At 39.6% G+C, this 14,924-nt stretch overlaps 1 protein-coding gene across 1 annotated transcript; it reads right to left on the reverse strand.

Annotated features, from left to right (window-relative positions):
• Nucleotides 1–9,686: 9,686 nt before the first annotated feature.
• LOC118399810 (D(1B) dopamine receptor-like) lies at nt 9,687–12,316 on the reverse strand. The gene has a single exon (XM_035796044.2). The coding sequence runs from the start codon at nt 12,077–12,079 to the stop codon at nt 10,700–10,702; it is 1,380 nt and encodes a 459-aa protein (XP_035651937.1). The 5' UTR covers nt 12,080–12,316; the 3' UTR covers nt 9,687–10,699.
• Nucleotides 12,317–14,924: the final 2,608 nt, after the last annotated feature.

Below are 14,924 nucleotides of genomic sequence, written 5' to 3' on the forward strand. Positions count from 1 at the left end.
TAGCGCCTTACAGTCGGATGCCAAGCAGTTGCCATACCAGGCGGTGATGCAACCAGTCAGGATGCTCTCGATGGTGCAGCTGTAGAACTTTTTGAGGATCTAGGGACCCATGCCATTTATGTGCTGCCACTAGTATTGCTATATCTTCTAAATCGATGTGTACATGTGGCATACAAGCAATTTACAACAATGTATACACTTTTATGTAGATGTATGGTAGTGTTGTTCATGATTGCTCTCAGTGCTAATTAGGCTAGCAGTAGGCTGGTTGTAGCCTATTGAGAATTTCTATATTTAGAACATGTCTTCTTCAAGAGATAAGAACATAATTGATGAACATAAAGAACATAATAATTGATGCCATGAAATAATTCACAGTTCGAGTCCTGAATACTGCCCTATTTCTGTAATTGTCCTGTAAGAATATACAGTGCCTTGCGAAAGTATTCGGCCCCCTTGAACTTTGCGACCTTTTGCCACATTTCAGGCTTCAAACATAAAGATATAAAACGGTATTTTTTTGTGAAGAATCAACAACAAGTGGGACACAATCATGAAGTGGAACGACATTTATTGGATATTTCAAACTTTTTTGGTCCTTCTGTAGCTCAGTTGGTAGAGCATGGTGCTTGTAACGCCAGGGTAGTGGGTTCGATTCCCGGGACCACCCATACGTAGAATGTATGCACACATGACTGTAAGTCGCTTTGGATAAAAGCGTCTGCTAAATGGCATATATTATTTTATATATTATATATTATTTTTAACAAATCAAAAACTGAAAAATTGGGCGTGCAAAATTATTAAATTAAATGTCGTTCCACTTCATGATTGTGTCACACTTGTTGTTGATTCTTCACAAAAAAATACCGTTTTATATCTTTATGTTTGAAGCCTGAAATGTGGCAAAAGGTCGCAAAGTTCAAGGGGGCCGAATACTTTCGCAAGGCACTGTACTTACACTGAGGCGCTAAGGATAAGTGGTCATCCGCTACGTTTTTCTTTTTACCCTTGAGGGATTAGTAGTATAGAACGCATCCTAATAACCAAGGCTTAAACTAATTATGAGCTTGAGAAGTTACCTATGACAAAGACAAAGGCACAATCTAAACCAATACTTTTCTGCTTCAGCCAAGCATCTTCTTCTAAACATCTCTCAGCTCCTTAGACTTCAATAGTGTCCTTGTTGAAATGCCAATGCCCGGGACCTGAATAGCCTGTCAAACCTTCATCAAAGCCACTTGGCAACTGGCATTTGCCATCAATGTCAGTTGCCAAGTGGCTTTGATGAAGGTTTGACAGGCTATTCATTAAAGTGTGCTCCGTGATTGAACAGGGTTTTCAATGTGATTTGATGCATATAGGGTAGCAAAGTGTATTTCTCTAGTTTTGCATTTTGCCTCCAACACCTTCACTAATCGTTTTTTGGTGTGCGGTAGATTCTGCCTAATATCTACATGGAATTTTTGTAACATGTAAGTAAATAAATGTATATAAAATACAAAATAGAATGACAATGCTATAAGCATATTAACCCATCAACTTAGTGAACACCATTGGTGTTTAATATTAGGGTTTCAGCATGAAATGTCCTTTATATTTTACACACTTTTAACTTATTTTACTATCACAATATGTCTTTGTTGTAAATGTTTCTGCACCAAGCTGACGGCAGTTAAGAAAAAAAGTCATGAGTTGCAGAGTTTATTGAAAATAATGGCTTTGTGGATTAGATGTTTTTGTACCCTAATTAGGCTATTTTATATTGAATCATATGGTTTATCCACTAAAAACTCATGGACATATGGACACAGATATTCAAAAATGAATACTTTATATGAATATATATTTTTAACATAGTCAAGTATAAATTACCAAAATTACCATACATTGACATTGATTACCTGCTATTTACCAAAAGTACATACAATTACTCTAACTTTGGTGAATTTACGGAATGTGTGTCAGGACTATCCACTACACTACACTTCAGCACTTGGCGGTCCCGTTCTGTGTGGCCTACCACTTTGCAACTAAGCCGTTGTTTCTCCTGGATGTTTCAACTTCACAGTAATAGCACTTACAATTGACCGGGGCAGCTCTACTGACTTCTTGGAAAGGTGGCATCCTATGATGGTGCCACATTGAAAATCACTGAGCTCTTCGGTAAGGCCATTCTACTATAACGTTTGTCTATGGAGATTGCATGGCGGTGTGCTCGATTTTAAACACATTTCAGCAACGGGTGTGGCTGAAATTGCCAAATCCACTAATTTGAAGTGGTGTCCACATACACTATATATAAAAAAGTAAAAGTGTGTTCTTTATTGTTGACAGTTGAGTTGGATAAATATGTATTTTTATACCTTTATTTAACTAGGCAAGTCAGTTAAGAACAAATTCTTATTTTCAATGACTGCCTTCAATGACTGGAACAGTGGGTTAACTGCCTTGTTCAGGGGAAGAACGACAGATGTGTACCTTGCAACCTTTCGGTTACTAGTCCAATGCTCTACCCACTAGGCTACGCTGCCTGAGTCAGGGGTTCAAACGGAATCAAAAGGGAACTGAAACAGTGCCAGCAGAAAGCATTATGTATCCTAATGGCATCCCTAACTTATGGATTAGAATTATATTTAGAATCATTAAGAATGCGTTTAACAGTGGCCTTCAGTTCATGTGCATCAGTTAGAGATGCATGTCAATAAGAGTGACATCTGAATATGACCTTAAATGGATGGACATCTATTGTTGAGTGGTGTGGCGTACAAGGCTGAAAATATACTAATCACCACTTTTATGTCAATGTGACACTGACATGAGAATATTTTATTTTCAATTATGGCACAAGAGTATGATGTAAAACAACATCAAAAAACTGCCAGCCATGTTCTGACTTTTGTACTTTTCTTTGGGAAAGGTGTGCCGCTAGCGGGGACACCTCGACAACATCCGGTGAAATTGCAGAGCGCGAAATTCGAACTACAGTATTATAAATATTTAACTTTCATAAAATCACAAGTGTAATACATCAATATAAACTTCTTGTTAACCCAGTCGCTGTGTCAGATTTCAAAAAGGCTTTACGGCGAAAGCACACTATGCGATTATCTGAGGACAGCGCCCCACATACAAAACCATGAAAAACATATTTCAACCAGGCAGGTGCGACATGAAAGCCAGAAATAGCGATATAATATATGCCCTACCTTTGATGATCTTCTTCTGGCGGCACTCCAAAAGGTCCCAGATACATCACAAATGGTCATTTTGTTCAATAATGTCCTTCTTTATATCCATAAAAACTCAGTTTAGCTGGCATGCTTCAGTCAATAATCCACCCAGTTTGCCTCCATCAAAATGCATTCAAGATCATTCCCAAACGTTACTAATAAACTTTTCCAAATTAGTCAAACAACAATCAAACCTTAGGTAACCTAATACGTAAATAAATTATACAATTTAAGATGGAGAATAATTATTGTCTTTACCGGAGAAAAATACCAAAGAACGTGCTCTCATTCACGCACTTGGAAACACAACAGCCAAAATGGGAGCCACCAAGAAAAACTACAATTTCTGGCTCATTTTTCCAAAAACCAGCCTGAAACTCTTTCTAAAGACTGTTGTCATCTAGTGGAAGCCCTGGGAACTGCAATCTGAGAGGACTTGGCCTTTTAATAAAAGTGATAGCCATTGAAAATAGTGGTAGGCTGAATTTTTTTGGGGGGGGTGGTTTGTCCTCAGGGTTTCGCCTGCCATATCAGTTATGTTATACTCACAGACATAATTTTAACAGTTTTAGAAACTTTAGAGTGGTTTCTATTCAACTCTACCAATGGGTGTCCAATGCATATCCTAGCTTCTGGGCCTGAGTAACAGGCAGTTTACTTTTGGCACGCTTTTCACCCAGACCTCAAAATACTGCCCCCTATGCAAAAACAAGTTAATTATTCCATATCTCTGAGAAATGCTACTGTCTAAGCAACTAAATTGATCCTATTCATATTGGACATACTATTTTAACTTGACTTGGGTTGTATTCATTATGGCATACCATAGCAAAAGGTTTTGCAACGAGAAACTAAAACGAGCATTTGAAGAGTTTATTTCCAAAATGCTTTATCTGTACATTTCTTACATGTTTTATTCATCCAAAATAATTGTTTATGAGTACTGTCATAAAATATTACAGTTCTCAGATTTTCATTAATAGATTTTAGATGTGTATGAAAATGTGAATTTTGCAAAACACTCCTGTATATTTTTTTCTGATATGTGGTTGTCTCACCTAGCGATCTTAAAATTAATGCACCTAAAGATCTTAAAATTAATGCACTTACTGTAAGTCGCTCTGGATAAGAGCATCTGCTAAGTGACTAAAATGTCAAATGTAAATGTATTTGTTATATTGATGTCAGCAATAATTTGTACAGTTCTTTATTAAAATGTAATTAGTTGTTACATGTGACTGTGTAAAACCTAGCAGTACTACTTATTTTAGTGAGGCAGATATATAGCATTTTGTAAAAAAATACATTATTATTTGTCTCTCTGAAATGTGTGTCATTGAACAACCCCATGCCATGATTAGAAGAATAAAAAACACCAGTCTCTTTCATAATTACTTTAAACAATAAAATATAATTTACCAATATTTCTGAAAATTGATAAAAGTATTTTGTAATGCTATATATATATATATATATATCCATCCCTCCCAGTTTCCTGTCATTTCCTTCCAGTTGGTGTCTAATTAATATGACTGTTGTGAATGGAGTGTATCGTGGTTAATGGTCAGCATTCCCCAGAAGCACGGTGATCCCTTAAAACAGGGGTGGACAATTCCAGTTTTCGAGGGCATGTTTGGTGTCACAGTTTTGCCCGAGCCCCAGCTAACACACCTGACTCCAATAATCACCAAATCATGATCTTCAGTTTAGAATGCAATTTGATTAATCAGCTGTGTTTGCTAGAGATGGAGAAAAAGTGTGACACCAATCAGGCCCTCGAGAACTGGAGTTGCCCACCCCTGCCCTAAAAGGCTTAAGATCAGTAAGCACCTTGCAGGAGGAAATGACACCATATATTGGAATTTAGAATATAGGCCTGTGACAACTCATGATGAATGTAAAACAAGAACCTTCCATTACAACTATAAGAAATAAGGGGCATCCTTCATTTCTTCCTTAAAGGTGGTCGCTGACCCTTGACCTTTTGAGGGAGCAACATGCTGTTTGTATTGTGACACCACATCCATGAGGTAGTGTACAATGGTTGTGAATGTGTATGGTCGCAATTGTTTTCATTGTTGATTAGACATTGCTCAATCCATTCAAGCATTTAAAAACATGTTAGTTGAATGATGGTGTTGTTGGAGACGCTAGAGGCCAAGCCATTTATTTAGACACCTTGCTGGGTTGAGGTTAAAAATGTAATCAATCAGTTGTATTGAGGATATGACAACTCATTCACTCTGTCCAAAACCGTTATGTGGACCATGGGATGTACAACAATTTGCAAATGTTTTCAATCTCAAAGTATACAGCTTCTTTGAGGATGTTTAATTAAAGTGCACGACCCACAACGATAGAATATTCCTTTTGAAATGTAATGCAGTGTCTTTGAAGGCCTATGAGTTAACTTTGCATTGAATTTGCAAAATAATGATTTTTCATAGTGGAGTTCATCCACAGCATGTATCAGGTTTGTGAGGATGGCTTCCAAACTCTCATGCAGATTTCTGAGCCAAAACTTTGGCGAAGGAACCTATTAAAAAATTCACTGTGTGAGACTTTCAATTATTATTATTATTATTATTTTCCTGGGCTTCCCAGTTCCTACCCACAACAAAGCCTAGAGGTAGAAGAGATGTAATGGAGTGGTCCAACTGCCTCTGGGAAAGTGGACGGCAATTTCATACCTTTCATGACCACTGGGAATGCTTGAGTGAATCACAAGGCTGGTAGAGACGGAGAGGAGAGACACACGGTGAGGCATAAACACTTGAATGAATCACAGTGCAGGGGAGAGGAAAAGCAAAAGAAGAGAGAGAGAGATGAAGGAATAAGTAAGTGAGGAAACTGACTACAGCCTTCATTCGTTGTGCTGCAGGTCTAACTTTTAACTGTCATGTTCATTCCAGCACCTTTGAATTTCAACAGGTAAATACTTACGATGTGTAACTAAACAAAATATAATAACCCTTTTGTGCAAATAATTAGAAATGTTATCCAAATAATAAACCAATACAGTGACTACATAAATCTTTGTATATATATATATATATATACACACCACACTACATGACCAGAAGTATGTGGTCACCAAGGGCCTCCCGGGTGGTGCAGTGGTTAAGGGCATAGATGTCCACATATTCTAGGTTGGAACCATCCAGGCTGGTGATGCTAGTCGGCGTGCGGGTGCAGGCAGCAAACGATTGAAAAGCATGCATTTGATTTTACTAGCTTTTTTATGAGCAGTTGGAGGCCACGGAAGGAGTGTTGTATGGCATTGAAGCTCGTTTGGAGGTTAGATAGCACAGTGTCCAAGGACGGGCCGGAAGTATACAGAATGGTGTCGTCTGCGTAGAGGTGGATCAGGGAATTGCCCACAGCAAGAACAACATCATTGATATATACAGAGAAAAAAGTCGGCCCGAGAAGTGAACCCTGTGGCACCCCCATAGAGACTGCCAGAGGACCGGACAGCATGCCCTCCGATTTGACACACTGAACTCTGTCTGCAAAGTAGTTGGTGAACCAGGCAAGGCAGTCATTAGAAAAACCGAGGCTACTGAGTCTGCCGATAAGAATATGGTGATTGACAGAGTTGAAAGCCTTGGCAAGGTCGATGAAGACGGCTGCACAGTACAGTCTTTTATCGATGGCGGTTATGCTATCGTTTAGTACCTTGAGCGTGGCTGAGGTGCACCCGTGACCGGCTCGGAAACCAGATTGCACAGCGGAGTAGGTACGGTGGGATTCGAGATGGTCGAATGTTTGTTGACTTGGCTTTCGAAGACCTTAGATAGGCAGGGCAGGATGGATATAAGTCTGTAACAGTTTGGGTCCAGGGTGTCTCCCCCTTTGAAGAGGGGGATGACTGCGGCAGCTTTCCAATCCTTGGGGATCTCAGACGATATGAAAGAGAGGTTGAACAGGCTGGTAATAGGGGTTGTGACAATGGCGGCGGATAGTTTCAGAAATAGAGGGTCCAGATTGTCAAGACCAGCTGATTTGTACGGGTCCAGGTTTTGCAGCTCTTTCAGAACATCTGCTATCTGGATTTGGGTAAAGGAGAACCTGGAGAGGCTTGGGCGAGTAGGGGGGCGGAGCTGTTGGCCGAGGTTGGAGTAGCCAGGAGGAAGGCATGGCCAGCCGTTGAGAAATGCTTGTTGAAGTTTTCGATAATCATGGATTTATCGGTGGTGACTGAGCCAACATATACAGCTAAAGAGGGAACATTGCCTTTAAATTTCATGCACGCTGTAAAGCTGAAATTCCGAGATGTGGATTGAATAGAGCCCTAACCCTCAGATGGACAGAGAGGTTTTAAATTGTTTTTGCATCCAACTTTCTGTTTGCAATGTTTGCAAATGGCTTTGATTTAATTTGCAGTATGCTCAGATATCATCAATTTTATTAAGCTTTCAACCTTTTCATTGGCATGTTGAAAGAGTCATGCAGTAGTTGAGCATCACAACTTATACTTATCTGTGCAAAACATAATTGGTTAAATGGTTTGACTTGATTATGTACACATGGGGCAATGGACATTCAGGAGAATGGACATTTAGAAAATGTTCTGAGAAATGTATTGTGTAGATCAAATATGCCTGTCAGATAGATTGGAACAGTACATGATATTACGTGCTATTCATTCTATCTTCAACATGCAGTTACTTACTGTAATATACAACCCTGCCATTAATTAAAGGCAACAATCCAATAGTTTCCAATAATACAAAGATCTGTATTACTAAAATAGGTTAAAAAAAAGTAATTACTTTCTGAGATCTGTAGTCACTTTCTGAGATCTATATTCAAATAGTTTTTAAAAGTATTCCTTTTTCGGGATCTGTATTCAAATAGTTGTAGTCACCTCAAAGTAACTATTTGTTCCCCTGGAAAAATGGTTAATTTCTACACAGAAAACTATAGTTATCCCAGGTCTGAGAGAGAGAGAGATATGCATCTCTGTGGGAATAGAGAGATGCTTTTGACGGATTTGTAGTGACGGATAGAGAAACCCCCTTGAGCCTGCCTCCGCTTCTTCTCCAAACCTGTCATTGCAGAACATCAAGACCAACTACCTTTCACATCTCCTCAGCACGGGGAGGGAAGGATGAGCTCCAGCACAGTGCTAAGCCCATATGGTTTCATCAAGGCGAGAGTATGGCGCACCTCAGAGACAAAATGAGGACAATTCACAGTATAACTAAACTCTGTTTTATGGGAAGGAAAAAGGGACAGCTGAGGACTCAGAAACTCTACAGATGCACACTGAGACAAAAGTCTGGAAGATTTCCCTCTGGGTGATTTTGTCTGAGCAAAGTCTGTCTTTTTTAGATTGGAAATGTACTTCTGACAGTTAAGACATTAATGGTTGGTTGGCCTGTGATGGTGGCATGACCAACCATTTTGAGACCTTGAACAACATAAAGGTGCAACTTTCTTTATTCCTAAATACCAGAAGAGTATTTAAGCGCTAAACTTAAGATAATTATCCATCTACATCTGTGTATGTCTATTAGCAGTATTATATTAAATTATTTCATGGTATTCTCCTTATTAACTAAGAATGTATGAAATTAGAGATTGCAAATATCAAGTACAGCATTGTTTTCTCGCTATGGACAAAAACAGGAAGCAGTTCCTTGACTAACTACTCGTGACTCTGAGGCTGTCCTAATATGGACACTGTAGATGTGTCCCTTTTCATTCTACAAGAACCATTAGAATAAACTGGAATCTCTGCTAGATAGCATTTTATTACAAAATGATGACACACTTCACTGTTTGAATGACAGTATACATTCAATATCATTGCCATTTGTACATTATCAAAAGATGGACATTAGCTGAGGTGAAATGTAGGCTACATCCAGCTGACCATGGTCCCACTGTGGAGTTTCTCACCAAGTTTATGTATAACCTCATTGCACATCATCTGAATTGTTGATAAATTTGTAGACATATGTGATCTTAAAAGTGTATCATTAACTGGCTATGAGGGAAATGCATCAAGTCAATTAACTTAATGTATGTTGTCTGGTGGACTTCCTAATATGGATGCCATTCTTTGGCGCGTGGAGACGGTTGGATTTGTGCATCTTGGCCATTTGTATCACCAAATAGAGAGGTAGAATATCACACAGAGAATAGAACATCCACTAAGTAATAATTAAGCTTATCGGACTTAGCAGGTGTTCACCATAATCAGTCAAATTAAGGTTTCCAACAGTTCCTAATTTGGTTTGAATCGGTGTGGATTTATTATGGGTAAAGTCAAGCAAGCCTGCTCTATGTGCATATTTCGATTGAGAATGCTTTGTCTAATGTGTGCGTGGGCAAATTTGCTGTGCAGTTATGTCTGTGTGCGACAGAGAGACGGACACATAGAGAGCAGGATAGATAGAGAAAGAGACAGATACACAGAGAGAGAGAGAGAGAGAGAGAAAGGAGCACTTTAAATATTTTGGCCTCATTTAAATTAAACATATTACAATCCTGTAACATTTCCCTTGTTTCAAAACTATATTGCACTCTTTCCCAGAATAAATAAGGCGTTTTAAACAACTGCATGTGATGAACGTGCGTGGTTACACTGCCTTGTAAGGCTTTGCTCCTTTTCCATAGTCTGTAAAAGTCCGTCACGCTGTCATTGAGCGTGATAATGATAAGCAGTATAATATCTGAACTCAATAATGGGTACCTCACCACAAATAGAACCCACTTGGTCAATAAGAGCAACTGGTTGCATTACACCTGCTGCTCCGGATACATAGAACTTAGAAGCCATAACTTTAGTATAAATGAATAAACATAGACTTTTCTTATGTAATAAGACACCAATTTACGTCACTTTTCAGCATGGGACAACAACACAACATCTCAAATATCTGATTGAAGCAATACATCATTTTACGCACGAGGTGTTACAAGTGTATTCAATGTAAACCATTGGAGGTGAATGGTGTCATCCTGTCGAGGTGTATTCAATGTAAACCATCGGAGGTGAATGGTGTCATCCTGTCGAGGTGTATTCAATGTAAAGCATTGGAGGTGAATGGTGTCATCCTGTCGAGGTGTATTCAATGTAAACCATTGGAGGTGAATGGTGTCATCCTGTCGAGGTGTATTCAATGTAAACCATTGGAGGTGAATGGTGTCATCCTGTCGAGGTGTATTCAATGTAAACCATTGGAGGTGAATGGTGTCATCCTGTCGAGGTGTATTCAATGTAAACCATTGGAGGTGAATGGTGTCATCCTGTCGAGGTGTATTCAATGTAAACCATTGGGGGTGAATGGTGTCATCCTGTCGAGGTGTATTCAATGTAAACCATTGGAGGTAAATGGTGTCATCCTGTCGAGGTGTATTCAATGTAAACCATTGGGGGTGAATGGTGTCATCCTTTCGAGGTGTATTCAATGTAAACCATTGGGGGTGAATGGTGTCATCCTGTCGAGGTGTATTCAATGTAAACCATTGGGGGTGAGTGGTGTCATCCTGTCGAGGCTAATATCTGCCTCACAGTCTTCCAAGTCACAAACAGAGTCGGTGGCATTTTCATTGTTGTGAGATAACTGTGATATCCTGTCAAACGTGTCCTCGTGCTCAATGCATTCCACTACGTTGGGGATCATATTGACATAGGCATTCACGATTTCTTTGTGGACAAGGGTGTCCTGGTTGTAAGAGACCAGCTCGTTGCTAATGTTTACAGTTTCAACGGGTGTTCTGGAGCAGAAATTACGACAACCCAGCAGACTGGCAAATGCTTTTCTGAACTCTGCGTTAAAAGCGTAAATAATAGGATTCATGGATGAATTAGTCCAGCCGAACCAAACAAAAACGTCAAAAGTTGTCTCGCTCACGCAAGGGAGACCTGCGTCTTTGTCAGTCGGTGGTTTATCACAAAATGGAACTATGCAGTTCAAAATAAAGAAAGGTAACCAACAACACACAAAGACGCCCATAATGATCGATAACGTTTTTAAAACTTTGGTTTCCCTTTTAATAGATGTTTTCAAGGTATTGTGGTGTTGGCACTCGAGTCTGTTGTTGGCCCTGCAACTTGTCGCGTGCTCCGCCGCGCGCTCTAGGGAAGCTATCCTCCTGATTTGGATCTGAGCAATCCGATATATTCTCGTGTATGTCACAATCATAATTGCTACGGGTATGTAGAAACTTATTAAAGATGAAGATATTGCGTATTCTCTGTTGAGGCTAGAGTCACAGTTTTCTTCTACTTCACCCAAGGAGGCGTTATGGACTCCAACTGTTTCGTCTTCGCTGGCTTTGTGCCAGTTCAGTTGGACTGGTATGAATGAAATAAGTACAGACAACGTCCACGTGACGCTTATCATAACGAAGGCAACTCGTTGGGTCATTTTTCTCTCGTACCGGAACGGACTTGATATGGCCCAATATCTATCCACGCTGATAATGCAGAGGTTGAGGATGGACGCAGTTGAGCACATGATATCAAAAGCCACCCAGTAATTACAAAAAGTACCAAAGGGCCAATACCCCGCCACCTCGGCCACAGCTTTCCATGGCATCACGAGAACTGCAACGAATAAATCCGACACAGCCAAAGAAACGATGAAAATGTTGGTCACTTTACTTCGCAAGTGCCGAATTCGGAGTACGGCGGAACACACCATAATGTTTCCCAGTAGTGTCCACAGGATGAGCAGGGAGAGCAAACAGCCCGTCACTGTCCGGATGACCAATTCCTTTCCACCGTTGGATGTTGCCTCCGATTCGGTCGAGTTCCACATAATCTCCCCAAGAGGTAACGGGACGGAGTGGCTCTCGTGCACTGAGAGGTATTTCGCGGGGTTCTCCATGTGTCCTCCTCTCAAGTGGAAAGCCAGTCTATGGCTTCATGCGCGTCAGGGGACACAGTAGTAACCAACTCACGGGGCGCTGTCGTCTCCTCAACTGCCATTCTATTTGAAATAATATACAAACGAAATATTTGAGATTGCTTAGTGAATTTGCAACAAATGTGTTGCGTCCACGCTGAGCAGAACTGGGCTGTTTGGTGCGCGAAATCGCCAAAATTGAAGCGCGTCGCTCATTGGCGACGGGATGTTATTACCTCTCGTGTCGTCTGACCTCCCTGGCCAAAGTAAGGCAGCCGCACTGAAACTGTTGGTCGGAGATATTTTGAGTTCGTGAGTGTTTTGAGAAGGGAGGGAGTCCCCTGAGCCAACGTGCACACACGCACTTGTACCCACACACATACATCGGTTGTGGAAACACGCACTTGCACCCCATCACAGTGATGTGAGACAAAAAATGAATGTGTTAAATTACAAACTATAACATCATTCAAGGATGGAGGATCTATTTGTCTTGGTAGAAAGCTAACCATGAGCATTCTATTTGATTTATAGTTTGCACCCTCATAGCCTACTCCAGTTGTGGGCTTCTATTCTATGTAAAAAAAAAAACAGTCACAGGTCCTTCAAAAGCAACAATTTAATTAGCAAACATTAAGCCTGGTTGCATTTTTTGTATTAATGTTTTATATAATCTACACTTTTCTATAAACAGTGAACAAATTATAGAGCATTTTATTGCTGTGGGGAAAACGAATCACTACTGTATATCAAGTGGTGCTGTCCGTGGTGCTGATATTGCGCTCAGAACAACTCTCCCTCAGGAATGCGAAAGTCTTCTTTTGTGGCTGAAATTGTATTAGACATTTTCTGTGTTAAAATAAACATTGCACGTGAGGAAGTTCTGCATTTATAAAGGTCATCACTAGCCTACGTTGTGAGCAATTGAGCAAGCTCTCAAATTATGCACGCGTTTGGAATGAGCGTGGAATGTTTTCAGTTTAATTTCAATTTCAGGTTTCTGCAGAATGCAGCAGGTAGGCCAGACTAACATCCTAGGTGAGTCACTCTCACAATCTTTACGTATAAGTATAGGCACAATAACAAAATTCGCTTTAACATCTGCATGTGCGGTATATCCTCTTGGCAGTTTCCGGCATTTAAACGTCATATTTATTTTTAGATGCGTCGACAACATGCCTGTCAAATCGGTTTGACGGCCATCAAAATAATCTCTGCGTCCTGCCAAATTCAATCGAGTACAATCTAGGGTATGTTATGTTATGTTATGTTAAATTCTGGCATTATTTACTGATTTTATTCATGAAATATCGTGTCTATGGTCATCTTTCTTTTTGACTGACTAGCACCTTCCCTGAATAGTGAGTAAGCGTTTATATAGCCTATATATACAAATGTATTCGTTAGCTACCTGTAGGCATATAAAGTCATCAGTGACAAAGATTTATACAAATTGTAAATTAAAATGTCTACTATTTATAATAGGCTAGCACATGCAAATAGTCTAATATATAGCATATGCGAATAGTCTAATATAAAGCATGAAATACATTCAGATAATAGCCTGCATTTGAAATTGATAAGACTTTATAATTCCGATAATTTAATAGGCTATATGCGTATAATTTGTCAAATATTTAGGGAATATAGTCACATACGGTTTGGAATAATTTGGGAATTCCATTTCAACAAACGATGGGACTAGGCTAAATGAAAAAAATGCGTAAAGTTGACTTTGGCTGACCTTTATTGAAGAGTTGAATATAGCAAGCTCTGAATTGGGCAACAACCTTTGCAACGTATCTCATTCTGATGGGGGGTTATGCACTAACGCATAGCCTGCTAGAAAGGCAACATTTGTCGCCACCAGGTGGCCATTGTGCCGAGTTAATGCATCAAGACGGCATTTCAGCAACTACAATTAAGGAATGGTAAGTAAATTCAAATAATTCGCAGGATAAACTGAGACTAGGGGTGAGAGCTGTATATTGTCTGACATATATTCTAGACAAATTGATTCTTCTTTTCAAAAATATGCTTTCAACTCTAGGCACGTGTGGTGAAAGAAGATGATTTGAACTATGATATAGGCCTACGCTCTGTATTTATGAGATTTTCAATCCGATTTAAATCAACATTTTTACTAGGCCACTCAGGAACATTCAATGTCATCTTGGTAAGCAACTCCATTGTATTTGGCCTTATATTTTATATTATTGTATTACTGAAAGGTGAGTTCATCTCCCAGTGTCTGGTGGAAAGCAGAATGAACCAGGTTTTCCTCTAGGATTTTGCCTGTGCTTAGCTCCATTGCATTTATTGTTTATCCTGAAAAACTCTCCAGTGCTTACCGATTGCAAGCATACCCATAACATGATGCAGCCACCACTATGCTTGTAAATATGGTAGAGTAGTACTCAGTAATGTGGTGTATTGGATTTGCCCCAAACATATTCAGGACAAAATGTGAATTGATTTGCCACATTTGTTTTCCAGTATTACTGGAATATTTTTACTCTTTATAGGCGTCCTTCTTTTCACTCTGTCAATTAGGTTAGTATTGTGGAGTAACTACAATTTGTTTTGATTTATCCTCAGTTGTTTCCTACCAGTCATTAAACTCTGTAACTGTTTTAAAGTCACCATTGGCCTCATGGTGAAATACTTCCTCCCCGGCAACTGAGTTAGGAAGGACTCCTGTATCTTTGTAGTGACTGGGTGTATTGAATCACCATCCAAAGTGTAATTAATAACTTCACCATGCACAAAGGGATATTCGATATCTGCTTTTTTATTTTTTACCCTTATACCAATAGGTGCCCTTCTT

Source organism: Oncorhynchus keta, chromosome 21 (genome assembly GCF_023373465.1).
Source record: "Oncorhynchus keta strain PuntledgeMale-10-30-2019 chromosome 21, Oket_V2, whole genome shotgun sequence".
NCBI classification, from domain to species: Eukaryota; Metazoa; Chordata; class Actinopteri; order Salmoniformes; family Salmonidae; genus Oncorhynchus; species Oncorhynchus keta.

Excerpts from the sequence above, each read along its gene's own strand:
- LOC118399810 (XM_035796044.2), bottom strand. The coding sequence starts at position 12,079 with ATGGAGAACCCCGCGAAATACCTCTCAGTGCACGAGAGCCACTCCGTC.